The sequence below is a fragment of the Microtus ochrogaster genome, linkage group LG1, assembly GCF_000317375.1.
Source record: "Microtus ochrogaster isolate Prairie Vole_2 linkage group LG1, MicOch1.0, whole genome shotgun sequence".
NCBI lineage: Eukaryota > Metazoa > Chordata > Mammalia > Rodentia > Cricetidae > Microtus > Microtus ochrogaster.
Window position 1 is genome coordinate 16257522 of NC_022027.1, and position 27297 is coordinate 16284818.

General features: G+C 36.3%; 1 protein-coding gene across 6 annotated transcripts in view; it reads left to right on the forward strand.

Annotated features, from left to right (window-relative positions):
- The window catches only part of Pcdh7 (protocadherin 7), a 409507-nt gene extending 382560 nt beyond the window's left edge, over window positions 1-26947 (forward strand). For 3 of the 6 annotated variants that reach the window (XM_005359240.3, XM_005359241.3, XM_013350782.2), the window contains exon 3: window positions 22740-26947. In XM_005359240.3, coding sequence (XP_005359297.1) covers window positions 22740-23116 — 377 coding nt within the window. In that variant the 3' untranslated portion in view covers window positions 23117-26947. The remainder of the gene's footprint in view (window positions 1-22739) is intronic. The other 3 variants (XM_026785254.1, XM_026785255.1, XM_026785256.1) reach the window with 2 other exon arrangements.
- The last annotated feature ends 350 nt before the right edge of the window (window positions 26948-27297 follow it).

Here is a 27297-nt window from a genome sequence, read left to right on the forward strand (position 1 = left end):
ACAGTTATTTTCCTTCTAATGGAAGACTTTGAGCTTTGCAATGAGCGGTGCATATCCTTGAAGCAAAACTCCAGCATATACATGAAGCATCTGGCAGAATTGGGGAGAAGTATTATGGTGCCGAGACACAGTTAATATTTTAACATTCATTAATTCATTATTCCACAGTTATTCATCAGGAATCTGAAATGTGCCAAGCAGCTCTCTAGGCAGGGTTTTTATCAAGTCAATATGCTTCATTTTTGTTTTACTAGGATGTTAGCATCATTAGGATATTATTCTTGCTAAACAAATGGCATTTCCAGTTTGGAAGAGACTATTTGTTTCTTTATGGAACAGAAAAGACAGAATAAAATAACTGACTTGAAACCCCCAGGCAAAAGTAACTCCTTCAACGTATTAGGGAGGGAAAACAGTTTTCTCCTTCACCTGGAACTGGATAAATACGTCTGTTAGGACTCTGAAGAGGTCAACTTTGCTGGAAGGGTGGAGAGGTCAATTATTAATGAAGCCAGTCACTGAGTCTGCTATAGACCAGTGTTTCCATTTCAAATGTCAAGAGCCATGACAAAAATGAACTAGTGTTCATTTTCAAACATTCCACATAATTTATTGTACTTTCCAGAGAATGGAAAGCTTTAGAATGGGAATTAAAATTACTTGCATTTTGTTTTTGTAATCCCAGCACCAGGCGTCCATCTTTGGAAGCCCCCTCCCTTGAGTCTGCCAAACCTTAACCCCTCCCACAGGCTGTTTAAACTGCTTCCAAGAAAATAAAGATGTGCTCTTCCCTCTTTCTCTTCGGTAGTTGTGTTAGCTTTGCGTTTCCTCTACAGGCCACTTGAGAGTGCAGATGTCCAATTAAACATGGATATCTTTTAATTTGGTCTGGTTGGTTTTATTTGTGTCGATGGAGAGGCTCATTTTTAGGAATATTCCTAACATATTGGAGGTCCGTGGTGGGGAGAGCTGTTTTCCCAGGGTTCAAGGCCACTTATTGGAAAACACTCTTTTAGCACATACTCTCCACCAGGCTAAAATTGGCTTTCAGGCTAGACAGGCTTCTTCTTCTTGTTGAGCCCCCCCCCTTTTTTTTTTGCTTATGCTAGTAGGGGTAGGGGACCCATTCGTGTTTACTTTTGTGGATCTTCAGGCTTTCCCTTGAAGGCGCGATCTCACCGTTAAAGTCTGATTCAAGCAGCTGATCCTGTCTTAGCTGAGGTGAAAATTGCGTGGCCAGGGACACCTACCATCAATTTCCACAACCCCGTTTTGGCTTGAGTTGTCCTAGTGAATGCACTGTGATAGACCTGAGCCCCACAATTGGGCATAGGCTTACAAATGGGTTCTTGCAATTCGAAGCCAGATCCGTTATTGCCCCTGGACTGCCTCCTACAAAATCTTTTCAAATTGGGACTGGCCAATACAATCTGTCCCTAAAGGCTAATTTCTCTATAAGATTTGGCCTCAATTTGACCTTGACAATGGGATGCAATGGCCACCAGAGGGAACTCTTCAGTTTTCCTTCCTTGGGGACCTAGACCATTTTTGTTCAAGCGGGGATAAATGGACAAAACTCTCATATGTCCTCAGATTCTGGGCACTGTGCTCTCATCCCTCCCTCAGTAGCCAGTGTTTTGTAGCACCGGTTTTGGTCACCAGCGTCATTGTGCCTTCAGATTCCCGACCCTCTGGGAATTAGGATTGTGAAAGCTCTGCCAAGATCAAGCAGCCAGACACTCTGGTCCCTCCCCCACTCCCTCAAACCCTTACTTCCCAACCTCTTCCCTGGGAACAACATTCTCCACATTCCTCCTCTTACCCACCCCTACTCCTCCCCCCCATCTGAAGTTCAAGGTCAACTTTCTCCTCACCTACAGCCCTCTCTTCCCCTCCCTCCAACCTCTTCTCCCTACCCTCAACCACTTTTCTATCTGAGAGAGATCTGGTGGAGTGTTACAAGCTTGGTTCAGCCGTCTCTGTACATAGCCCATCATGATCTTGACCCACTCCTCCACTTGCTCTCTTTGAATGGATTCTCAGCGCTTGGTCAGGTACTTGGCTGTGGATCTCTGCATTTGACTCCATCGGTTACTAGATAAGACTCTATGATGACAGGGTATTCGCCAATCCGATTACGGGGGAAGGCCAGTTCAGAAAGTCTTTTCACTAGAGCTAGGAGTCTTAGCTGGGGTCACGCTTATAATCCTGGGAATTTCCCTATCACCAGTTTTCTCCCTAACTGCTTAGTGGCTTCCTCTATCAAGATATCTCTCCCACTTTGTCCTTGCCCCACCCCACCATCCTGTCCCCCCCCCCCCACTTAACTCCCTATCCCCTGTCCCAGTTTACCCAGGAGTTCCCATCTATTTCCTCTTCCCAGGAAGATCCACATGTCCCTCTTAGGTTCTTTCTTGTTACATCTAGCTTCTCTATTAGCTCTGGGTTGTAATCTAGTTCTCCTTTGCTTTCCTTCTAGTATCCACTTGTGAGTGAGTACGGACCATGTTTGTCTTTCTGAGACTGGGTTATTACACTCAGGATGTTCTTTTATTTTATTTTATTCCATCCTTCCAACTTGCCTTCAAATTTCACAATGTCGTTGCTTTTTATGGCTGAGTAATAAATACTCCACTGTTTAAATGTACCACATTTTTTTCTTCATTCTTTTGTTGAGAATATCTAGGTTTTCTCCTCAGTGATTTAAAAGTGACAGTAAATCAAAGACAAGACAAAGCAAAAACACAGAAAAGCATCGACTCCATTTTAAAAATATGTTTTGGAGTTATAATATAATTGAAAGCATTCCCACACTTCCGTTTCTTCTCTCCAATCCCTCCCACACACCCTTCTTGTTCTCTCTCTCTCTCTCTCTCTCTCTCTCTTTCTCTCAAGTTTTTGGCCTCTTTTTCTTGAATTGTTACATTCAGATCACGTGTGCATGTACACATACACACACACCATAGCTACACACACATATGTACATATTTATGTATGTAAATAATTCAGTGTTGACCTTTGGTATTGAGTAACAATTTACAAATATAGTTCATTTTGAGTTGACCAATTTTTCGTGAGTATGGGGCCTGTCCTGGAGTATGGTTAATATACCCAGTGTCACTCTTTGTTGAAAACTCTTTCCCATCAGGTATTAGTAGCAAATAGCTTCTTCATTAGGGCTGGGATCTTGTGTCTTGTGTTCACTTCCCCTTGTCCATGTGGGGATTTCGTCTGGCTTGAACTTATGCAGCTCTTATTTATGCTGATTTTTTTTAGTTTATATTTATTATTTCCCTTTCATTTTCTTTTTCTTGAGAGAGGAATAGAAATATGAAATTGAGTGGATAGTGATCTAGGAGGAGTTGGGGGAGGGGAAAGAATAAGATCAAAACATACTGCATAAAATATTTTAGCAAATAAAAAAACCCAAAGAACAATAAATCACTTTTCTTTGAATCTAAGTCTAGCTTTGCAAGACAGTAGCTAGACCTGTGTGAATTGTAATGAGACTTCTCTGTCATTACAATGCTCAGATTGACTTTGAAAGGGAATTGAAAGCAGCACTGGGAACACTCCAAACCCTGTACTAATTTTAGGTCATTAGTTGCTCTTTCCTTGGAACATTAAACAATTCTCAAATAAGGTTTTGTTAATGTTGTCCTAAAATACATGCTGCCACCTAGCCAACTTCCTTGGGAAGCTAATATATCATTTTTTCCAGTTTTAAAAAGGATTGTCGCAGAACACATGTTTAGTGTTAGTAGCTCTCCTTTTAAAGAGCGTTTAGCAGAGAAAGGTGGGGGCAGAATGAAATCCTGAGTAATGTGTATTTAAAAAAGCTGAGATGCTCTGACCTACTCTGAAACCCATGATTTTTCTGGTGATGGCACAAATGAACCATGAGCACTGAAGATAGAGTAAGAAGGGACAGAAACTATTTATGGCTACATTTGGATATTCACGATCAAATGTTAAAATAAGACAAGACAGCCTGCACATCTAGATGTGTGCCTAGCAGACAGCGGCTGTTGACTCATTAATCTTTTTTTTTTTTTTTTTTTTTTTTTTTTTTTTTTTTTTTTTTTTACCTGTTAGGATACTGCTGAAAGCTTTTGGCAATTAAGGGTAGATGCAAAATGTTCAAGTGCTCTGTGTCATTTATATACATGTTTTTCCTTAATGCTATTTTTGTTTCTTGCTAGGACCATGGTTTTCCATTAACCTGTCTACCATGGTGCAGTTTTAAATTCATTTCAGAGGCTTTATGTATTTCTCCATCTTTATAACAGGAAATGATTGATCAACTCACTCATGTTTTGTTATTTTTCATGCTGATGTTGAAATTTGCTGTGGAGTCGTTTTTAACTTTTCGTTGTAGCCTATATTACAGCCTGCCCATTGATGTAAAATGAAGGGCACTGCTAGCTCTAACACAACTTCTGACAAATCAAACCAAGATTAACGTGTCATGTACCTCTAACCGCCGAGTGCCAATACTCATTATTAACCACATTTCCAAGCAAAACCAAAAGGCTATAAGATTTTTTTTTGAGGTTTTGTTTTTCTGAATGTAATACTCCAAGTGGAGTCTCATCGCTTGTGCTCAAATCTTCTTGTGACTCCCCCACTTATTTTATTTTCATCTGTCTCTCCTATCTTTCATTTCTTTTCCCCCTCTTGCTGCCCACCACCCTTTCCCTCTCCTGCTTTCTCTCTCTCCATTCCTACTTTCCATGCCTTTCTTTAGTTTTCTTCTCTAGTATCTCTTAAAATGTCACTAAACATCATGCTGGGTTTCTTTCCAGATTTTTCCTTTTCATTTATTCTTGCTAAGATTCTTAAGTATGCATTCCTTATTTCCTGTCTTTTCACTGAAAATCCCACACAGTGAAAGGATTAATATATAAGAAAACCAGAAACCATTCTTCCTTTCTTTCTCCCTTCCTCCTATAAGAACATATTTACTATACTTAAATCTAAGAATCTGAGGAGTGGAATCAAGTTTACTCTTCACTGAGTCTCTATAAAAGAGTGGGAGGTAAATGGTTAAGCAGGGTTAATCAACTTGTGTAAGCCTAGATGTGATTGATAGAATTGGAGAAACAGGTGTACCTATGTGAGTGATAGAATTGGAGAGACAGGTGTTCCTATTCCAGGAACCACAGTTGAGCGCAAACCTTAAAACTCTTGCCCTGTAGAACTGGTTTTAGACAAATAACTTGTCACATGTATCTTATTTGGGGAAATGGGAAGAATGCACACTAGTTTCTTTCTACAATAAAAAGAGCTCCCACTATATGGCAGGAACTGAAGAGTCGACGCTTATAGATTAACATACAAGGTCTTCTGTTTGTACAAATCTGTCCTTACTGGTTTCAGGGATAAATGTGTGCCACTCATAATGACAACCGAGCTATTCCTCTCAACGAAGGTGGCTCTGCTAAATATATTTGGCACATGGTCACTGTTCAAAGGTCATGTGTCAATGTCCAAAAGACATACCAGATGTTTGGTGTATATTTAGACATTTTCTTCATTATCATGCACAGGGGCTGGAGGAATAAAAAAGACTTTTTCATCATTAAGCCATTTAGATTAAATGAAATGCTCATTTATGATACAATAAGCACAAGGAATCACTATCTATGAATTTGTAGGTTAGTATTGTTTTAAATAAAAGGATAACATTAGAAAAGGAGAAAAATGATGTACAACATCATTGGATATAATATTAGCTACAAAGAAGTAAACTAGACAGGCAATCGCAATTACATTGTTTTTTAAAGTGCTTAAAACTTCAAGAATAATTAGGATGACATTTCTTTTATGCTGATAACCAGTGGTTTGTAGCAAACAACAACATTTTAATCCATGAATGCTTGGCTATCTAAGACATTTCATTTTTGTGGCAGTTTTATGTCTAGTATCTTTTAAAATCCAGTCATAAAAATATATTCAATGGTTGGGAATTTGTAGTTATTGTTATCTTTTAATAGACAGATAGATAGATAGATGATAGATAGATAGATAGATAGATAGATAGATAGATAGATAGATAGATAATAGATAGAAAAATAAGTACTTCCAGTCCTAAAAAGAATTTCAGTAACATTGAGCATTTTAAAATAACTGTCAGGGGTGGGAGAAGATACATTTCTCATACAAATTCATTTTTTAGGTTCCTCTAACTTAGCTTAAAATAACCTAATTAAATATGATGGTAGTAGCTTTGTGGATTAGTCTGGAAAGAATTCCATTTCAGAGGAAGAAGAAAATATATGTGGATCATTTTAGTTACCTACAAGACAGCAAATTTAATTATATCTTGCCTAGCAGGAAAGGTTCATAATGCTACGTCTTGTTGGTTGGTAGCCCTGGGGTTAAGTATTCAATATTATCATCATTATATATGAATCGTTATCTTGCTAGACTTTTATTTTATGTTTCAAAAACAAAAGCATGTGAGATGCTGGCTGTTTTAGAATATGTCATGGCAAGTGTCTGGACACACTGTAAGGGGATATTTTATTTCACTGTTTTCCTCAAGCTCATGAATCATGTATAGCTGGTCACACTTCTCAGATTGTCTTAGACTGAATCTTGAACCTGACTGCAATTGTAAATGCATTTAATCATAGTCAATCCCCATGTGTTCTTTAGCAGCCACATAGGTATATCATGGAGAGATAATTAGTCCTCGTTTTGAATGGACAACATTTTAAATAGATAAATGACATCCTTTAATACATCCTAAAGGGTAAATGAATCCCTGAATGTTTTCATATCTTTTATGCAGAGAAGCGACTTCTACTTGACACTTACTTGAAGACAAGTTCATGTCAAGATGTTGTTTTCTCTTTAAATCCGTTCTCTTGCACTTAAGCTCTGCGAAACTGAGCACAGTTAACATGCAAAGCAGGAACCTGCTTCTTAACTTTCCCCCTCCTTGGAAGGTGATTGACTGCCGATTCACTAGGACTCTTTTTTCGCTACTTTCTATTCTGTTAAGGTTCTTTACGTCAAATTCCATTATCAAAATGCTAAAACACTCATAGAGTTCACCTAAGGAATGAGATTATATTGTACTAAAGACAAACATTCTACTTAATTTCTTCATTTTTACCATCTTTTCCTTACCAAATGCAATAAACTGGAATTGAGATTTAAGTTGTAAAAAGTATGATTTTTAAGTTGTACAAAATAGTAATTATACAAAATTGTTTCTTTGGAGGGAATGAGAGATTATATATGGTTAAATAGATGACAGAGTACTAATTATTATTTATATTCTTTGTTATTATATATCTGCAAGTAACAAAGGATTAAGTTTTCATTAACTTTGAACAGCTAGTAATTATAGCAATACAATGTAAACTGTCAGAAAAAAATCATTAACATATGGAGGACTAATCTTCTAAATTAAATTATGATTCTTCTTCTAAGCAATTTGTAATATGCACTGTTAACATTTATTAATTAAATAACTAAAAGTTAGCAAATTAATTTCTCTCATTAAGTTTTCTAGGTATATTTTAAACAAATACATTGGTCCCCACAAATTATATCACAAAGACATATACCTGTGATCATTCGTCAATACTATTATTTCTCCAAAGCATGTAGATAAATTAAAAATTTTTAAATATTCGCCTCTTTCTTCAATTTTGTCCAAGAAAGAGAACATTGAGTAAAACATATGTTTTAGTGACATAGAGTAAATATCCATCCAAATATACAATATGTGGGAAGAGGATACAGGAAATGAGAGAAAGCATTAGTTTTTGTAATAGCAGATCACATGTTCAATGCCACTATATTAAGATCTTAATGCCATGTGCTTCACATTTCCTCATTCCTTTCTCAAAAAATTCCATTGGCTGGTAAGTGGCAGAATGTGAACTCACATCATATGCCTGCGTGCTTGCCACTCTAACTCACTGCTTCCTCGTACTCTCTAGAAAGCTTGTGTTCCATTACAAAACCTGGGAAGTAGTGAAGACATACATGTACTTGAAGGCACCAGGCCCATTTTCTCTAATTATTTTTTGGTATTTTTAGCTTTTTTTCTCCATTCTTTCAGATTATATTTTAGCTTCATGATTAGCAAAGATCTATCCTTGAAAACTAAACTTTTGGACATTATCAAATATTATCAAATTATTTGGAATAATTTGTTTCTTTTAGGGAGTCCAGCTCAAATCATGTCTTATATGTATTTTCTTCTACAAAGGCTATGTTATCCGTACTTCCCAATTCAACCAGCTGAACTGTGTTCAGCATTTCTTGCATAGCCTCATACTTTGCTAGAAGTCACATTACTTTTTTCTTCTTCAGAGTGTTAAAACATGCACTTCTTTCACATCCAACTCACCAAGAGACATGGCTTCCTCCAAATTCAGTCATCCTAATACACTGGAGTTTACGCACATGGCTTTGGTTTTCGTGGAATGACAAGAATTCAGAACCTCATAACTGAGTATTCTTCCTGACATGTGGAATTTAACTTAGACATATACCATGAAGATGATACTTTTTCTTGGATGCACATGACTGTAACAAGAGAAGGAGATGGAGAATCTTTACCAATATTATAATTTGGTCTCCTTATTTTGAAATGGATTGAAAGTTCTTGATCACATTCAAAGACAACTGAGGTGCACATCTGGGAGAGAAGAGTTTGAGTGAAAAAAAAAAGTTGAATTTAAGCAATTATATCTCAGGTTTATGCTGGCACTGGTAGCTCCCATATACACTTGTCTCCTTCTTACTTCATCTCTTCAATCTCAAAACTTTCCCCATATTTCAAGCTAAAACATTAGCTATAATCTGTTCTCACCACTCTATTTGATAGGCAGGAACTGTGCTTTTGCCAGCTTTGGCCACATGAAGAACAATGTAGAACTTCATTTCAACTCAAAAAAACCCTGAATTTTTCATATTCATAACCTAAGTTCATGTATGTTTCGTTTTTGTGCGATTCATCGAAATGTGGTAAAGTGGTAAGGAGCCAGATCTGAAGGCAGATTGTCTGAGTTTGTAGCCACCTTCCAATACTGAGCAGATGCAAGCTCGTGAGTAATTCACTCATTTCCTCTCCACTCTCATTTCCTCATCTGTGACTGTAGGTGATAAACAATGAGTCACCTGTAAAGCTTTCAGAATCAGTCCTGACAAATCAGTATTTCCTGAACACAGGGATAAACATTCTGAAGAGTTTGGGGAACCCCAGTAGTGGGGTCTGTACTTGCGGAGCTTGTAAACTCTGTATCAGTTTTATTCAATAAAATTTTACCTCTTTCTATTTCATACTCCCTGCTGGGATTTTCTCTGAGTTCCTGTGTCTTGCCACATGTCTGAAATCCAGTAGCCACTGATGTATTTGCAGAATAGCAAAAGCTGACAAGTTGGAAGGCAGAACTTGCCAGTGGTTTCCTTCTGATGTTCTTTAGCACTCACAGAGTATAAGCCAATGGTTAATACAGTGCACATTAATTTGAAGTGGGCCATTTAAATGAAAACTTGCAAAACATGTGCTTTGGTGAGTATTTGTATTACTACAATACTTGCAGCTTTGTCTTTTGTTATTGTTGTTCTTTCTGATAGGATTGGTGTGTTTGAATTTCAAGAGATACATTGGCCAATCCTCAAAAACTTAGAAAATGAAATCCCCCCAGCCTGTCTTCTTTGCTGAAGTGCTACAGAATAGCCAGTGAAGCTAATTCATTGCACACATGGGAAAATCTGTTTACACCATGAAACCTATTTTCTTATGTGAGGCCAACTGCTGGCAAACTCAAATCTGAAAACATTGGCAAAAAACAAAAATGCACACAAACACAAAAAGACTTAAATAAAAGCATGTAAGGCAGATGGCAAAGATGAATAGTTGATCGTCACTGTCTGTTAGCCCCACTGTACAGCCTTTGAATTGTTGCAGTACCATAATTTTGCCATGATTATCTATGAAATTATGTTGACTATTAAGCTCTGATTCATGCTTTTCCTAAATCATCTGCAGGAGAGATGACATGCTAATTGTACTCTTGAATATTTTATACTATGAGTTTGTTAAGCATAGACAAGTTTTGCCAAAGAAAAAGCCCAAAAGTATATAATTTGACATTGTGACAGATTAATACTTAGGCATAAGAAAGGCAGTACAATTAGACATCTTTAAATGTGTTCTCCATCTCACTGTCTATGTACCTTTAAGAAGGCACAGGAAGCCATCTCTTTCTAAAGGTTCTGTTGCCATCTGGCTGACTGAAGTAAACCAAAGTCTATCAGTGGATTTCAGTGGATTACGTGAAATCTCACTACAATTACACACAATGCTAGATCAGTGGATTTCAGTGGATTACGTGAAATCTCACTACAATTACACACAATGCTAGATCAGTGGATTTCAGTGGATTATGTGAAATCTCACTACAATACACACAATGCTAGGAAATTGTCATCTAAGGAAATACTTATCAATTCAGAATGTCTCAAGGTAGGAAGTGTATTTACAATAGACATTCTGAAATGACTATTGAGCATGTAAATGACTCTCACTTTTGGAACTGCCTGAGTTATTTTGTAATGAAAATTTAGTCTCTGAAGTACAACTTTAAATAATAGCTAAAAGGAAAATTTCAAATGCACGTAGCATCGTGTCCATATTAAAAATATATTAGATTGTACTAAATGTCACATAATAGCATATAATTTATTTTATAATATCCAAGATTACATATTGCTATTACATGTAGTCTTCTCTCTCTCTCTCTCTCTCTCTCTCTCTCTCTCTCTCTCTCTCTCTCTCTCTCTGTGTGTGTGGTCTGTGTGTGTGTGTGTGTGTATGATACAGAGGATAGAACCTAGTCATGTACAGGATAAGAAAGTACTTTACAGCTGAATAACACACCTACATTTTGATATGATTTAAGTGACAGAAACTAGGAACTTTGGGCTTTTCCATGTGATCTATAACCATAAATTCATATAGAATCAAGTGCATACATACACACATTTGAGTCCACACATGAAAAGTTTAAGAAAATCATTACAAAACAGCATAAACTCTATATAAAGCTGGTTATAATTATTTCTATAGATTTAATACCAACTCTTTGTTGCTTATGATGTTCACTATGAAAAACAGATCTAAAAAAAATTTGTCTATGATCCATCAAGTTGTTCCTCCAGAGTGAAAGCAATTTATCCAAAGGAATAAGGATGGTGCATTGTTGATAATAACTTTATTAAGTGTTTAGCTTTGTAGTAAATTCTGTTTCCCTGGTTTATCCTTAACAGAAATATACAACTGTCAGTAAAAATTCTGGATGACACTGACATAGCTACTGAACAATTAGCACCTAAAAACTACCGAACAAGTTAATTCATGCTTATGCGTAGCCTTGAGACCACAGATAGGATTTTCCAGTTGGGCTTTCTTGTAGTGCCCCCTACCAATGCCCCAAATAGTCCCCACCCCCTTGTCTGAGTAGCAAATCTGAACTGTATGGTTGCAAATACATCTGTTGCTGTTTCCAGCCAATCATATTGTTCCTTTGGAACGAGAGTCTTATCCAGGTGATTTCATATATACAGACCCTGTAAGAGGTTGTTAGGTGGGAGGGAGTGGAGAAGGTCATGCAAGTCAGCCCATTTCATTGTAACAAGAAAAAGTCTCTTCAATTCACAATATGGCCAATGGCATTTATGGTTCTTCCTAGGACCACCATGAAAACACATAACATAAACTGCATCCCTTACATGACCCTCATTTCTTACTAGATGCTTACTGAGCATGAAACTAGCCTGATGACAGCACCCAGGGTGGCACAGTTACATGATCCATTCTGCCCATAGGGAATTATACTTTACAAATGAAGTCACATGAATATTGGCAGATGTCAGTACATTGTGTTAAGTGATCTGATGAAGACAGGACAAAAACAAAAGAGTCAGATTGGAAATTATGCTAGCCAGAACAAAACCCCGAGGAAATAACTTGGAACTGCGTATTAATGTTTCATGAATGGTAAGAAATAGAAGAAAAAAACTCATTAATGTCATGAAGTTATTAAAAGACACAGGGTTTATAGAAATGACGTCATTGGAGCTGTCTGCTGTGGTGGTAGGTGGGAAAAGAAATGAAAGGAAAAAAGATGAAAAGTGTAGAAGAAATTAGAATCCAGATCCAGTAGGGCCATCTGTGCTCAGTCCGGGGTTTCTAATGAAGCTTATGAAAGAAGTGTTAAAAGGGAGAAAGAGACATTTTACTCTAATTATTGTTCTTAAATGATCCCAAAGTCACACAAGTTCTATAAATGTCACACATACTGGGCTGTACTACCTGCTTCTCTACAACTTAGCGGCAATGTGAATTTCTTTTCTAATTTTAAGAATCATGCTACCCAATTTTAGAACGGCTTAGTTATCACTGCTAAGAATCCCAGCAGCAAATATAACTAAAGTGTTGGGAAGGAAACCTTCAAGGTTACCCTTGAAAAGTTAGTTGCTTGCATATTATTGGTGAGAATGAAATTTGACTATGTTGATTGATCCTTTGAAAATAATACAGGCAACTAGATAACAGAGCAAAGTTGACATTTTTAAGGTTTTCAACTAGATTATATAACTTTAAGGTCACATGATTCAACACCCATAATTTAAGTCAGTTTTCCCCTCTGTTTCCTTCAGAGTGTGGAATATGAAGAGTCTTGCTTTTCTCCTCTTACAAGAGGAGCAGCATAAATAGGTACAGGTTCCTGTGTCCTCCATGAAATTTACCACAAATTTTGGGTCTCAAAACAGTAGAAATCCTTTCTATTAGAATTTAGTAGATCAGGAGCTTTACAAAAAAAGTTACAAGGTTGAAATCGATTTTCCTTTTTCTGTACTCAATAAGATTATTTCTGTGTCTTTGTTTGTTCCTAGAGTATTCCCATGTTGTTTGGTTTGTAGTCTTAACTCCTGTCATCAGTGGAAACAATGCAGGTGGACTCTTTCTATTTCATTTTCCTCAGACATTGACATGATCTTCTACCACCCACTTTCTCTCAAAACCCCACCCTCATGGTTATAATTTGGGTAATTGGACAATCCAATATAATTTCTCATCTTTATGGCTCTATATTAACAATTTTAAGGGTTTTTTGGAAATCTTTTTTCCCATTCATTATGTTACCTGACTTATTCACAGGTTCCAGGGATCTTGCTGTCAGCATTTGTGGATGTATTTTGCCTACCCCAGAAGGATTGCTAGAGGGCACATGCACTGGAGTTTGAAATAAACCCACACAACTTTAGCAGGGTGAACTGAAAACATTATTGTGTGCCCAGAGCTGTCTTCTTCTCTTTTCAAAGGCTTCAAAAAGGTGCAGCAATGCTATTCTAACACGCTCAAAAGAAATAGGAAGTAAATAAAAGAAAACATTTCAACGAGAAGCAAAAATCAATGGAGCAAACTAATCTAGGGCTGCTTCATTGATTTCCACCCCTACCTTTAGCTGCTCATTGAGTTTTGTTAGCTGGTCAGCCGAGGTCATTTCTTCCCTTTCCCTTTGATTTCCTAACTGGACTCGCCGAGCTCTTCAACATTCTTGGTCCTAATCGTGATTGCCATTTGTAGTGTCAGCCGATCAACCTATTGACCGGAGTCAGGAGGCAGCATTCTAAGTGTTCTAAAAATTTCCCCATGAATGTTTCCTCAGAACTCCATCTCTCAACAGTACGTCAGAACTCACTGTTTACTGGAAACTTTCTCAGTGGTTGAAATCTCTTTCTCTCTGATTATAACCTCTAATGGAATCTCTCACAAATAGCCTGTTTTTACAGAAATTTCTGGAGAGATAAACTTTTCTGTGTGTTTAAGGAAACAGTTCAATAAACAACCCAAAGCAAAATGTTTGAGAGTATACCTGGGTAGAGCCCACAGCAATTAGAATAATTTATTGATTTTTCAAGATCACTATATGCAAAAGGAAAATGATTCAGCATCATGGATTTTGCTACTTTAGAAATTAAATTATTGAATAAATTCAAATTGCTATAATTTGCCCTTGTTCAAAACTAGTCTTACTACATTACAATTCTACTCTTTATGTTTTTTTAAAAATTTTTACTATGATGTGTTTTACACTTCTGCCAAAAAAAAATGTTGGAAAAAAACACGATTAAATTCTTTAATGTTATAGCCACTACTTCATCTCAATATAGTCACAAAGGCCAAAATATCTTAAATCAATATTTAGCAAAAATCACATTTATTTAGTTTCTGTATATTTAGTAGAACTTTACGTTGTATTATTATTCTCTGACTTCCTACTTCAAAATATATTCTGCAATGATAAAAAGAAAATAAAAAAGAAATAATATCTATGGCATGATTCTTTTTCAGTTTTCTTTCTTTTTACACATTTACTTATTCAATACAATAATATAACAATCTAGTGCAGTGTATTGTTTTGGAATCAACGATAAGATTCCCACTGCCTTTAAGTATGGAACCCAGAGGTATTCTTATAGCAATAGAATCTCTATGTGCTATAAACCTCCATTCTTAAAGAAATTTGATTTACTGTTGAGTATACATTCTGTAGCTTCCTGGCCAGCAATAAACAATTGACTAACCATCAAACTCTAGAACTAATGAGGAAAATGGTTATGACAGCAGATGATAATTACCCAGTTGTCTTAAAACTCAGAAATTTCAGGCCATTAATATAAAGTGATTATAAATTGATACTTACTAATCTTTTAGTACCACCCAAGTGACAATTTCTAAGCAAACCATTATAATGTAGCTAAAATAATAAAAAAGCTAACAACTTATAATTTTTTTTTATCTAACCATTACTAGCTTTGTTTAAAATTCCATTATAACAAGAATGTATTTTGCTTTCCTGGGAGAAGTGACTGATAGTACAAGACCCTTGTTGGAAGCAAATGATGAAGTCTGATTTTTGGAAAGAAAGTTTTCAGCTCGATAAACACATGTCAAAGCACTAATTCTCTGCTAAATAAAAACTCACAAATTATTGTGTCTTTTAAACTTGGGCATTTAAAATTTTAACCTAATCAAATCTGGTTTTTTTTATCCTCTGTATTTTTTTAAATCTTTTCTTACTCAGAGACAGTTGCTACAGATAATTTCAATTATTTGAAACTAAGTTCTGAATTGTTATGATTTTCTTAAAATTTGATTTTAATTCTAGTGGGTTGGGGAAAACTAAGTGCCAAAGTACACCCTTTTTTGCCCATCTATTATGATGTGGGATATAAATTGGTACTCTGAGCTGCAACTACTGTATGTAAAATTATATCTACATGTTAGAGAAGGGAAAACTCTTAGTTTACAACAGATGAATGATGTCCATAAATCCTCAAGTAGATGAATTCCAGAAAGAATCCAAGAGATTGGAAGGAAAATCACAGAGTGGAAAAATACACATACAAAATGATGGCCCCAAACTGCGCCTGCTCTCAGTGGGAGAAGGCAGTGGGAGCTGGTGAAATAAATGTCCTGGTTCCTTCATGGGTTTCAGAGCTTCAGCCCATCTGCAGAACTTCTTTCTACTCCTTACTCTCTGCTTTATCGCCTGATGCTCTGATACCTCTGATTTGGCCTGGATGAAGAGAGGATTCAAACAGAAACCCTATCTGATGTCCCTTAACTGATCATGCCCAAGCTGTCACCCTATTGTTTTCTGCTACTATGCTTTTTTCCTGTGCCAACGAGCAGCTTCCTATTTGTGTTGTTTCAGCAGGAATGCCTGGGATGAGTGTTTGGAGCCATGGCTGTGTGAAGTGAAGCCACATTCAGAATGACAGTGCTCTAAACCTCAGGGCAGCAAATGCTTCTTGCAATACATTCAATTGCCATTTAACTGAGCTTAGCCTAAGGTACAAAGCAAAGTTGCTGATGCTTTCAAACATTTTTAGACATTTTAATATTGTCTAGACATGTCAGCACTGAATGAAAACACTCCAAGGTATAGCACAGTGAATTTCTGTAATTAAAGCAGCCAAGTTTGGAACAGTTTATGAGCGAGCCCTCTGTTTGAACTTCTTAATTAAATGTGATTATATCTCTGAACATTTTCTCTGAAAACAATGTATCTGGAGTAATAATGGCCAAATTTTATCTACGAAGGAGACATGAATGAGGAAGAAAGCATCACTTGGGAGCAGTTAATATATTATAGGCAGCATGGTTGGCTCATCTGTGGTCCTTATTTATGTGATCTGGTTCTGCCTCCCCCCCACCCCCACCTTCCACCTCTAAACAAACAAGTTAGTGCTTCAAACAGCACAGACTTCCTGCTGCTCTTGATTCAGGAGTTGGCATCTCTGTTTGCCTGTTGGCTTTTGCCTGGCTAGTCTATGAACTACTACATTCAGCCACTTCGCTGCCTGGGGGATGGGTTTACTGAAACAGCTTTGACAGCCAGAGTTCTTTCTCCAGTGGCAATCATCTTTAGGACAAATGAGACTTTCTTTTCCGATGGTGGCCCCAGAACTCTTGGAGCCCTTGCAAATGCTGCCAGGCCTTTAGAAGGCCATGCTGGGGACAGCGCACCATCTTTTTTTGCCTTTCGTTGTCAGCACGACCCTGGTTTTCGAAACAACACCTTTGTAGCAGGAGCTATTATGAGACATTAAAGAGGTGTGTGCAGAGAGATTAGAGGAATAACTGGGCTTTAATGTCTCATTTGGCCCAATCATGTACATTTATCAGAAAGTTAGCAGAGTTTAGGATGAGTAGCCGTTTTGTCTTATCCCTTTGATATCAGAAAGCTACACTGTGTTTTAGGTATTAGTCCTGTTTTCATTGTCTTGGCCGTAATTATAACCTCTGAGTCTTAGGTTCATTTGTTGCCTATTTGGCAAATTTTTAAGTAAATGATGAGCCACATTGTGTTTTCCAAACTAAGAACAGCAGCAAGCCTTTAAAGACGGTGACAGCCATTGAGGTGAAGTTTGTATCGCAAAGTTAGCTCCATTTAACTATTAGTACTTATTTTTTAGAAAACCACAGTGAGAAATGCATAAATTTTCAAAGAACTGGCAGGTTTAATTCTCAGGTGGGTCTTGATGAGCTAAGGTTTTTGAGCTTGGTAGTAGGCATCTTCACCTGCTAAGTCATTTTGCTGGTCTCACTTGTTTAAATAATTAAGCATAGTATAACACCATCTAATTGCCAAATTTCAGTAGAATTTAAAGATGCTTTTAGGAGAACATAGCATTTTCATTTTCTGGAACTCAAGAACAAGATGTCTTTAAACTAGAAAAAAGAGGAAAAGGTGTCAACACATTTTCCGTAGAAAGAAGAAAGTACATTTCCCTTTCACAAAATTTTGTAAAGAATAGACAGAAACTTGATTTTAAAGATCAAAGTGGAGGATTGTCATGAATGTTTGAAATGTAAAACACTGAGGAACAATCCATTTATCTCATGGGGTGTGCAAATTAAGTAATTTGTAAGTAAAACAAATGATATGTACAGTTTAAAAAATAAAGCCTCACTAGGAAGATTTCAAAGCACAGTACAACATATGCATGCTTTCGCTAGTGAATGGTAAGAACAGTGTGTCCTTAGTCCCAGTCAAGGAACTGAAATACAGTTGGCAGAATTCTGACAAGAAGCTTCATCACATACACCAACTTCCACCTGCAAAACCATCTACAATTGAACGAAAAAGTCTTCTGTGCTCTTCTAGAATAATGATGGGTCAAATGCTGTAGGCAGGCATCTGGAGACACTGTGTGTCTCTGTAAATCTTAGCTTTATTGTTGTTTCTAAATGTTGTACATATTACCTACCTGCCTTTCTTTTTTATTGTTTTTCTTAATGAAATTATTACATTACTTCCTCTTTTCCCTTTCCTCCTCCAGCTCTTCCAATGTATCCTTCTATTCTGTCTAAGATTTATGGTGTCTATTGCCTTAAATGTTGTTACGTGCGTGTGTGTGTCTGTGTGTTTCTGTGTCTCTGTGTTTACATATGTGTGTATATATTTACATATATGCATATATCTACCTATATATTCATATCGATACATGCTTGTGTGTATGTGTATGCACAATCTGTATAATGTTATTGATGTGCCCATGAATTCAGGGCTGAATATTTGCTAATGTATAAATGATTTGGGTGATTTTCATTGGGGAAGAGTAGTTCCCCTGTTCTCAGCATTAATTATCTCTAGTTCTTTGTCTAGCATTGATGCACCATGAGATTTCCTCCTTTCACACTATCACCTCCATTGGAGTTTGTCATTCTTGTTGAATTAGTTAAAGCAGCATCTTGAAGTCTCTGCCTGTGATCCCATACATCCTCCCTTCCTAGTAAGAATAAAAATCCCTTTGGAGAAAGAGCTTGACTTGTTAAATTAGTGTATGATTTTTCCCTACTTTAGGAGATTTACAGTATTTTAAGTGTTTTAAGCCTTTTTTTGTACTAGGTAGTAAACAGTATGTGGCATCAGTTTTCTGTGCTATTTAGACACTTCTCTTTCTTAGAAGTCTTTCTCTTGGTGGTTTGGGTAGCAGCAATTGACCTCTAAATAACTCCTCTATTATATTTTAGAAAGAAGCAATGTGGCAAAATGGAGAAACCACCCTAAAGTAAAAGTCAGAACACTTGCCCTTTGACCTCAGTATTCCATAGGTTTGACTCCTTAATGCATCTGCCTTCCTTGGTCTCCAGTTGAAGTGATAAGAAAGTGGAGACTATAGGAAGGCACTTCCCATATTCCAAACTACTCTAGGATTCCTTGCTATTGTAATGGCTTAAAACTGTGCTTTTGAGTAGGAAGCTAATTTTATGAAAGGACTTTAACTGTTCAAACCAATGCCATCTCTCTAGTAAATTTTATAATTCCTTTAAAATGGAGAGTTACACAAGTATTGTTAAGTAGGAGAGGACTTATTGAATACCATGTCTACTTCGGTTCTTCTTAATATTTCATAAAAAGTAGTATTTGAGCTCAAAAAATGAAAGTATTTTCCACCAAGGCTAAAGCCCTCAGTTTGGTTCCTAAGATCCATATCACAGGAGGAGAGAACCTATTCCTACATGTTGTCCACTGATATGAGTAAGCATTCCATAATGTGCACATTTGTATAGACATAAATTAACATACACATGCACACTAAATAAATAAATAGGCAGAAAAATGAGTAGGGAAAATATAAAATTCTAAGACCCTTAAACAGCTGCTTTATCTTGAAATCATATTTAGAGAATATTATTTTCTAAAGGGGACATTTTATGTTTCTATTAATGTATTACATGCTAACAAGATTTGCATTAGCTGTTTTCCATCTTTACTCTGTTGCAAATAATTAGAATAATACTGCAGTAAAGATATAATAACTTTTTTCAGATGTTAAAAAATGAATTTTTGCTGTGTGGTAGTGGCACTTGCCTTTAACCCCAATACTTCAGAGACAGGAAGTTCTCTAAACTTGACATCAACCTGGTCTACAGAGAGAGTTCTAGGAAACCCTGTCTCAAAAAGCAAAATATTTCTTTTAAAGGCTAAAAGGAGGTAATGGTTATAGAAAGTTGGCCCCCATAATCCTACAGGATATTTTAAAAGCCTTTTTATGGAAGAAAGAATTAATCTCAATGATCTTCAATGTTCCCATATAACTTTCTTAAATGATAATAATAATATATGCCTGTATCATTGAAAGAAGAAAAACATATAATCACAGAGAACTACTATTATACTCATCAATTCCTTTAATAAATTGCTTCATAATACAAATTGCGTAGATTAATCATTGGCATTGCTTTTGAAGATTTATTTCAGTCATCAGGACGGGAAGTTTTGATTGCTCCTGATGACTCCCTTATAGTTGTTCTTGATTATTTTCTAAATTTGATGCCAAACAGTGCAACCTGTCTCAGCCAATTAGGCTTGTCAACTCCACTGTGGTCCCCAATCATGTGCTTGACTTTGGAAATGGCAGGAGGTTCTTATTAGAAGTAGTGCTTTTTGGATAGAGAAGTGGCAGCTTGCAAATAGACTGAAATAGACTATGGCGGGGGGAATGTACAATGCCTGTCATTAAAAGTGGTAAGAAGAAAACATTTTTAGTAGGAAATACTCTAGATTGTAAAGTAAGGACAATGGGGAAGATTGAATACTTCGTGAGCAGATGATTAGAAAATGAATCAAATTCAAATCAATTAAATCCTTTAGTACTTACATACAATTTACCAGAGTGATAAGAAGAGTGGTTGGAACATCAGCATACCTGTTCAGTCTCTTCTAAATACATCTCAAAAAAAGTGCAGTCAATTTAAAACTAGAAATAAAGATTTCTACAAAGCAGCTTGCTACAGAGCCCATTATGTATGTAAAGAAACTGGATGAAATGATAGAAAACAATTTGGTGTCATTTCAGCCGAGAATAACCACCTCTTCCATGAAGGTATTTCCTGTTTCAGTAGCTAAGTGCCGTGTTCTTATGTATGCTGGATAAATACTATAAGGTGGTATAGGAGGGTCTTCTTTCTATGTGTTGATTTCATTGGTCGAATAAAGAAACTGCCTAGGCCTTTTGAGAGGGGAGAACTTAGATAGGCGGGGAAGACAGAACTGGATGCTGGGAGGAAGAAGGCAGTGTGGCAAACACCATGGCTCTCCTCTCCGAAACGGACCCTGGTTAGTCTCATGTCGGTAAGCCACAGTATAATGTGGCTATTCAGATTATTAGAAATGGGTTGAATCAAGATGGGAGAGTTAGGCAATAAGAGGCTAGAACTAATGGGCCAGGCAGTGTTTAATAAATACATTTTCTGTGTAATTATTTTTGGATTACGTTAGCCCAGCAGCCGGGAGCCAGGCGGGACAAAAACCATACCGCTCCTCCTCTATTAATACAATAAGGAGAAAAAGTGCTTTGAATTTTTGAAAGATGAGAGGAAAATAGATGCTTGGAGTGATAAAATAGAGATGATCAAATAATTTTTATTCAAAGTATGTATGTCACTCAAGATAGGTTTTATATCTTCACAGATTTCATATTCACTATGTAAATCAAATGGATTACAAAATCATATAAAAAAGCATTGGCTTTTGTTTATTTTATTTTTTTAAGAGATGATGCAGCAAACGGGTTCAGCATTAAAAAAGTAACTAAGGTGTATATGTGGTGGTATGTGGTGTGCGTTTGTGGTGGTGGTATGATGTGGTGTGTCTGCATATTATAATTGTGTTCACTTGTGTGCCTGGTATCCATGAAGACCAGAAGAGGGCATCAGATTCCTGAGCACTGGAGTTACAGTTTGTGAGTAACTGTGTGGATGCTAGAAACAGAATCCAAGTCTTCTAAAGGGTAGCCAGTGCTTGTAACTTCTAACCAGTCTCTCTAACTTACCCACCTTTACTTCATTGGACTCTTAAGGAATTTATGCACTCAGAATTCAACTTGAAATGTGAATATTTTCAATGAATATCTGTCAGTAATCCATCTATAAAGGAAAATAATATAAACAAATGATTGAATAGCTTTGGTATATAGTAAAATAAAACTTAAAAATGCTGAGAATCATATAAACAACTCTGTCATTTTAAACCTAAAGAATGTGGCATTATGAATATACTACTATTTACAAGTATACATGTTGGAGTCAGAATGGATTTATTTTTAAGTCCAATTATAATAAGTCAATACCCATTATGATATTCATTGGGATGATATCATAATTAAACTATGAAATGCATTAAATTAAAATCTACAAGTTACTGTTTCAGAATCTGCTGTGGTAGAGCAAGATTTTGTCTTTTTATCTCTCTAAAAAGTAGCAAAAGTCAGTAAGGAGATTTTTAATTCTAAGAAAGTGTATACTCATACAGCATGATTTTATCCATGCATACTATAACTGCAATATTTAATTGCAATCTCTAAGAACTCTGTAGAAATGACTTAGGTGTTGGGAAATGGAACACATTTCCCATTCCTTTGATAAACAACATTAATTAGAAACATATGCCCTTCCATCAATCATTCCTGAATGTAACCACACTTATTCAATACATTATATTCCAAATTTCCATTCAGCAAGTTCGTTTGTAGATGTATTTCCAAGTAACACACAGGCACTGTCTTCCCACACACATTAGGTCATCTGTCATGGTGGTAGGGGATGGAGGGTGGTGGGATTGGATTTGGGGTGCTATTGCTAATGTGCTCACAACTGTAACCTGCTTGTACTTTGTTTTTGAACTTAGTATCATTTAATATACTGTCAGTTAGGTTTTACTTCTCAGTCACCTTTGTGTCTTAGAATATATTTTAAGTATAAGGTTCTGCCTATTTGCGTATTCTATGAATAATGCATAAGTGAATCCAATTGACAACAGCAGACTATTTATGGGAGAATTTATAGATACAGAAAATTATGTTTTAGGATTTAATAATTTTTCTTGTTTATGTGGAAAACTAAAATCCATTGATATATATATATATATATTCACTTAGCACTTGAGAATATCTGCATGCCTTTGCAATACACCAAATGAATATATAACTGCTTATTTTACATACACAAATTATCATTTCTCCAATTTCTCCATTTCTCTCTTCCATAGTACTTATTTTTTTGCAAAACCTTATCTTTACTATACATGAAATAAGTACTGTTCTCTGGAGTAATGAGTAGCAGGCTCATATGCCGCAGGAAACCCTGTTGATGCATGTCTAACACTGATGATTTTCTTCTTGTCTTTCAGATTCAAGGCCTCTTCCAGATGTAGCTCTGACTGGCAAGTGCACCCGTGAATGTGATGAGTATGGCCACTCAGACTCCTGCTGGATGCCAGTGCGCACTTCCCCTGAGAGAAAGAAGAGCCAGCCCAAACTCTCCACTTTCATGCCTGTTGATGAACGAGGAAGCCAGGAAAAGCTGGCCAACGGCGAAGCTGCCATCATGGGTGACCGCAACAGAAACCTCCTGAACAAAAAGTTGACCTCATCCTACGAGACCTTCAGTGCAGCTAGTTTCAGCAAAAGTGAGGAAGCCAACCCTGAGGATATCCCTTTAACAAAAACAGGGGAATATAAGCCATCTCCTGTCAACACTCTCACTAGAAGAGAAGTTTACCTGTAGGCTGTCGAGGAGCGACAGCAAAGTTCTTTTCATGTAGGAGGAGAGTTAAGGGCAAAAACATGACAAAGTAAAACCATTTAAATCACAAAGGGGGGGCTACCAAAGAGACAAAGCGTTCCTGCCACTTTCGCCTCCAAATCAGGCCTTTACTGATATAGTTTGCCTGATGACAATGTACAAAGTAGAATCCATTCTTGTCACTTGCATGTCTACACCCTTCACTGATCCCCAACATCTACTCCCTTTTTCCTACCCCTACCTCCTCAAACCCAAATAACAACAACAACAAGAAAAGATTATTGCAAGTTCTTTTCATGGTAACAAGTCTGATTAGCAGAACACAGCACACCCTCATTATCCCCAATCTGAAGCATGATTTTGGTCACTTTGATTTATTTGAGTGTCATCTGACTGACTAATAAATGCAGGACCGGTGAAAATATACTTCAGACATGAGATTACCAATTTATTATTGTTAACGTCAGCCCTTTGGAATTTATAATAATCCCTTTAATGGTGCAGTCTTTATACAGGGGACCTTTTGAAAAAGTTGTTTAGGAAGACTACAGCTTTAATTATTAAACAAACATTAAGAGCAAAGTCAAACTCAGTGGGAGAATGCAGTCCCAAGATGCCATATGCTGTTATTATTTTCAGGTCAAGGGCATCAACTTCTTTTCCATACATTCACAGATTATATTCACCCAGTCTCGACACATCAATTACATGAATTATGACTTGTAAAATATGTTTTGGAATAGAATCACTAATGAATGAACTTGAACTATTATGTCATTATGAGGCCAAAGATCACATGGCAGATCAGGGAAGTAATGAGGTTGATTTGGTCTTGACATAGAAATCCACTAGACAACAGAAGCAACAGTCTCCATGTAGACACAGATACACTCAGATATTAACTTGTTTTATATTAACTCTTTTTCCAGAAAACAGTCTCATTTGAAAATGCATTTTAGCTGAATGCTCAGAAAATTAAAGAACTAATGAAACACATGTTTAGTATGATAGGCAACTGATCAAAACCCAAGTCTAGCCTCATATGATACTGTCAGGGAAGGTTCTACTTTTTAAAGTCATATTGATGCATAGTGAGATATGGAAAGACACACTGGAATTTTCTTTTAGGAGGTCTCCTATTGTCATTTTAGGATCCCAGCTTTTCTTAATGATCCTATTATCATTTCTAAATAATTGCATTTTTTTTCACTTGGTCAGAACAGAAGTGCATTATTTTCTAATTCTGTGCAATACAGAAACATTTTGAGACAACATTTAAATAATATAACCCCTTAATTGACTTTGATTAGAATATTATTTGATATGCACCTTCAACAATCTCTGAACATGAAAGAATATGTCCTGGACAGTAATATTTATCATAATATATGCACCTCAAATTTGTCAAGTATATAGAATTGTCAAGGGATACAGAATATGCAGATTTTGAGATCTTTGCTCTATGCAAGATGATTTTTAAAAACTGAAATTTGAGCTGGGACATTCAGAAGAAAGTGACAATCCATGGGAAGAATAGGGGATGACAGGTAAAGAGAACAAATGTTCTCATCACTGAATGTTGGTACCTTGGTAAAGGCATAGCCTTGAGGACTTTCTACAAAACTGTAGAGACACTGTAGCTTTGGGTAGTTTCATGCTTTGCAGAAATTCTTAGACTATAAGGTGAAGAAACCTAGGCTATAGGTTAATAATTCACAGTAGGTCATCAAAACACTTATCTTTGAGGGATATTTCTCTGGTGGGTCTTTTGGGATCATTTCCTTATGCTCTTTCTTAAGTGGAATTTTCCTTTTGATGTTAGTTTATGTATAATAGGTAGAATGAAACAAGATGTAATTGAGATAAAAACATTGGACTAAAATATCAATAATTGAACATGCTTATGTTTGGTTATGATTTACTCTATGGAAAGATGAAATTTTAGAACTTTGTTAGAAAACTGCATTCAAGCAGTTCTGCCTTGTATAATCTGTAAGTACCTATTAAGACAAAATACTTCTAAAGATACTTATGAAAATGTATACATATTTTTCTTGCACGTTACAAAGGAAATAGTTGCATAACACTGATGTTCAACACTTTTTTATATGCATATTTCTTTCCTTCATGGGACACTTGAAACCACTAGATAGCTCATTTCACTCTTTAAATCCTTTGGTTGTCTATTAAGCTAATACAGGTCACACTGGACCTACAGATTTATTCAATCCACATTCCACAATGATGTTTGCACCACATGCCAGGCAGCCATGTCATTGTCATTTAATGTGTGAACCTCTCTTTAGAACTAAAATGGATGTGAAAGAATAAAATTCAGTGTACTGTAAGTATTTGAAGTAATTCTAGTAGAATTAGTTATCATAACATGTTTATTATATAATGAGCTGGCATGACACAGAAATATATTTTGTGTTTGTATGACTTTTATTTTGAATAGGTTAAATCTGGTGCCACTCCATATATAGAGTGCTTTTAAAAAAAATAAAAATAAAAAAAAATAAATAAATGAGTGAATGCAAAATAAGCAACTGTGCCTTTTATACCTCTTGTTATGGTAAAAAACAAACAAACAAACAAACAAATGGTTGTTGGGTTTGGATAATGAGGGGAAAGGGGCTATTCCCAACTTTTTTGATCCTGTATATTTATCCATGTTTATTTTCTGAGAATAAATAATATATTAAAAATTTGCCTTCTGACAAACTCGGATAATAGACCAGTCTTAAATACTGTTCATTCATGAGATAGGATTCAGGCATTAATATGGGGCTGCTTAAATCTCACTGGAAAATGAAATCATTGGTTATACAATCACATAGGGAAGTGTTATCAGGGGTGAAATGAGTCCATTTTGCAAGGTAGAATATTGATTTAGAAATCTTATTTTTTCATTTTTTTTAGGTGTTCTTTAATTTTGGGTTGTACAGTATATAAACTCTCTTTGTTTTCTGTACACAGACTCTCAAGTGTACTTCTGCATGATTATACATTAGGACACACTTACAAATTGAGTAACTGTAAAAACGTATGTGTATTTAAATGTCTGCAGCATCTGTTTAAAGTCGACTGCTCTGTCTGAATCTCCAGATACTATTGTTGTCTGATTTTTTGACTGGCCTGTTGCCTGAGTTTTAAAAACAAAGGAGGCATTATTTTTATGGGAGGAAGAACTAAGGTGGAACACAGGATGTGTGCCTGAAAGGCTACTCTGGGGAGGCCGGGTAAGAGGAAAATACAAAAGGAAACACACAGGCCAGAGAGAAATTGCCAGGAATTAAACAGCCATCTTAAAACAGCTGGGAGAAATCTTAAGACCTATGACATTTCAAATGATAGGTTATGTTGGTCATAAATAAATAGCTGCATCCTTAATATAACAAATAGGAGGAGAAAAGTTCATCAGGAATATGAGAGAACTTGTGGGTGGTGACCAGGCGTGGTGTGTGTGACATCTGGATGCAGCCTCATCCGTTCAGCTACCTAGGGTTTACTTTCAGACTACTGTCTTACGTTTTAAAGCACTTGCATTCCGTGTGGTACGATCTGTTCGTAATGTTCATCACTGACTATTGTTCTGCTACTTGGATGTTGATAGTGAAGCCGAGAACAATTAATCATCATTGATTATGTCACTATGCACGCGACTTTGCTAAACATGGCGAAATGTATTAAACACTCGTCCAACTATTTATGAAATCCTTTACATAATTTAATTTGCTTTTGTACAGTTTTATGTAAATAAATTGCTTGTCATTTTTGTCTTTACAAATTAAAATATAACATGATCAAATGGTTTCACGTTTGTAAGTGTGCTTCTCTGTTGACAGTTAATTCCGTTTTGACTGGAAAAACGTGAATGACTAGCTGAGTCATTTTGTCTTAATATGGATTGCTTTCTGCTAGCTCTAGGTAAAGCAACTCAGATGATGGGATGATAACTGAACCCTGTGTCAGGGGCTCTTGGCAGGTGTCAGACACGGAAATACACCATTAAGAGGGAAGAATAAAACTTGGTTCAGATTGACTTTGTCAACCTGGATCAAACCTTCTAGAAAGTCTGATACCAGGTGATTAATTCTCAACACATTTAAATACAGTACAATTTGGGAGAAAAAACTGGAGAAACTTGGGACATAAAAAAA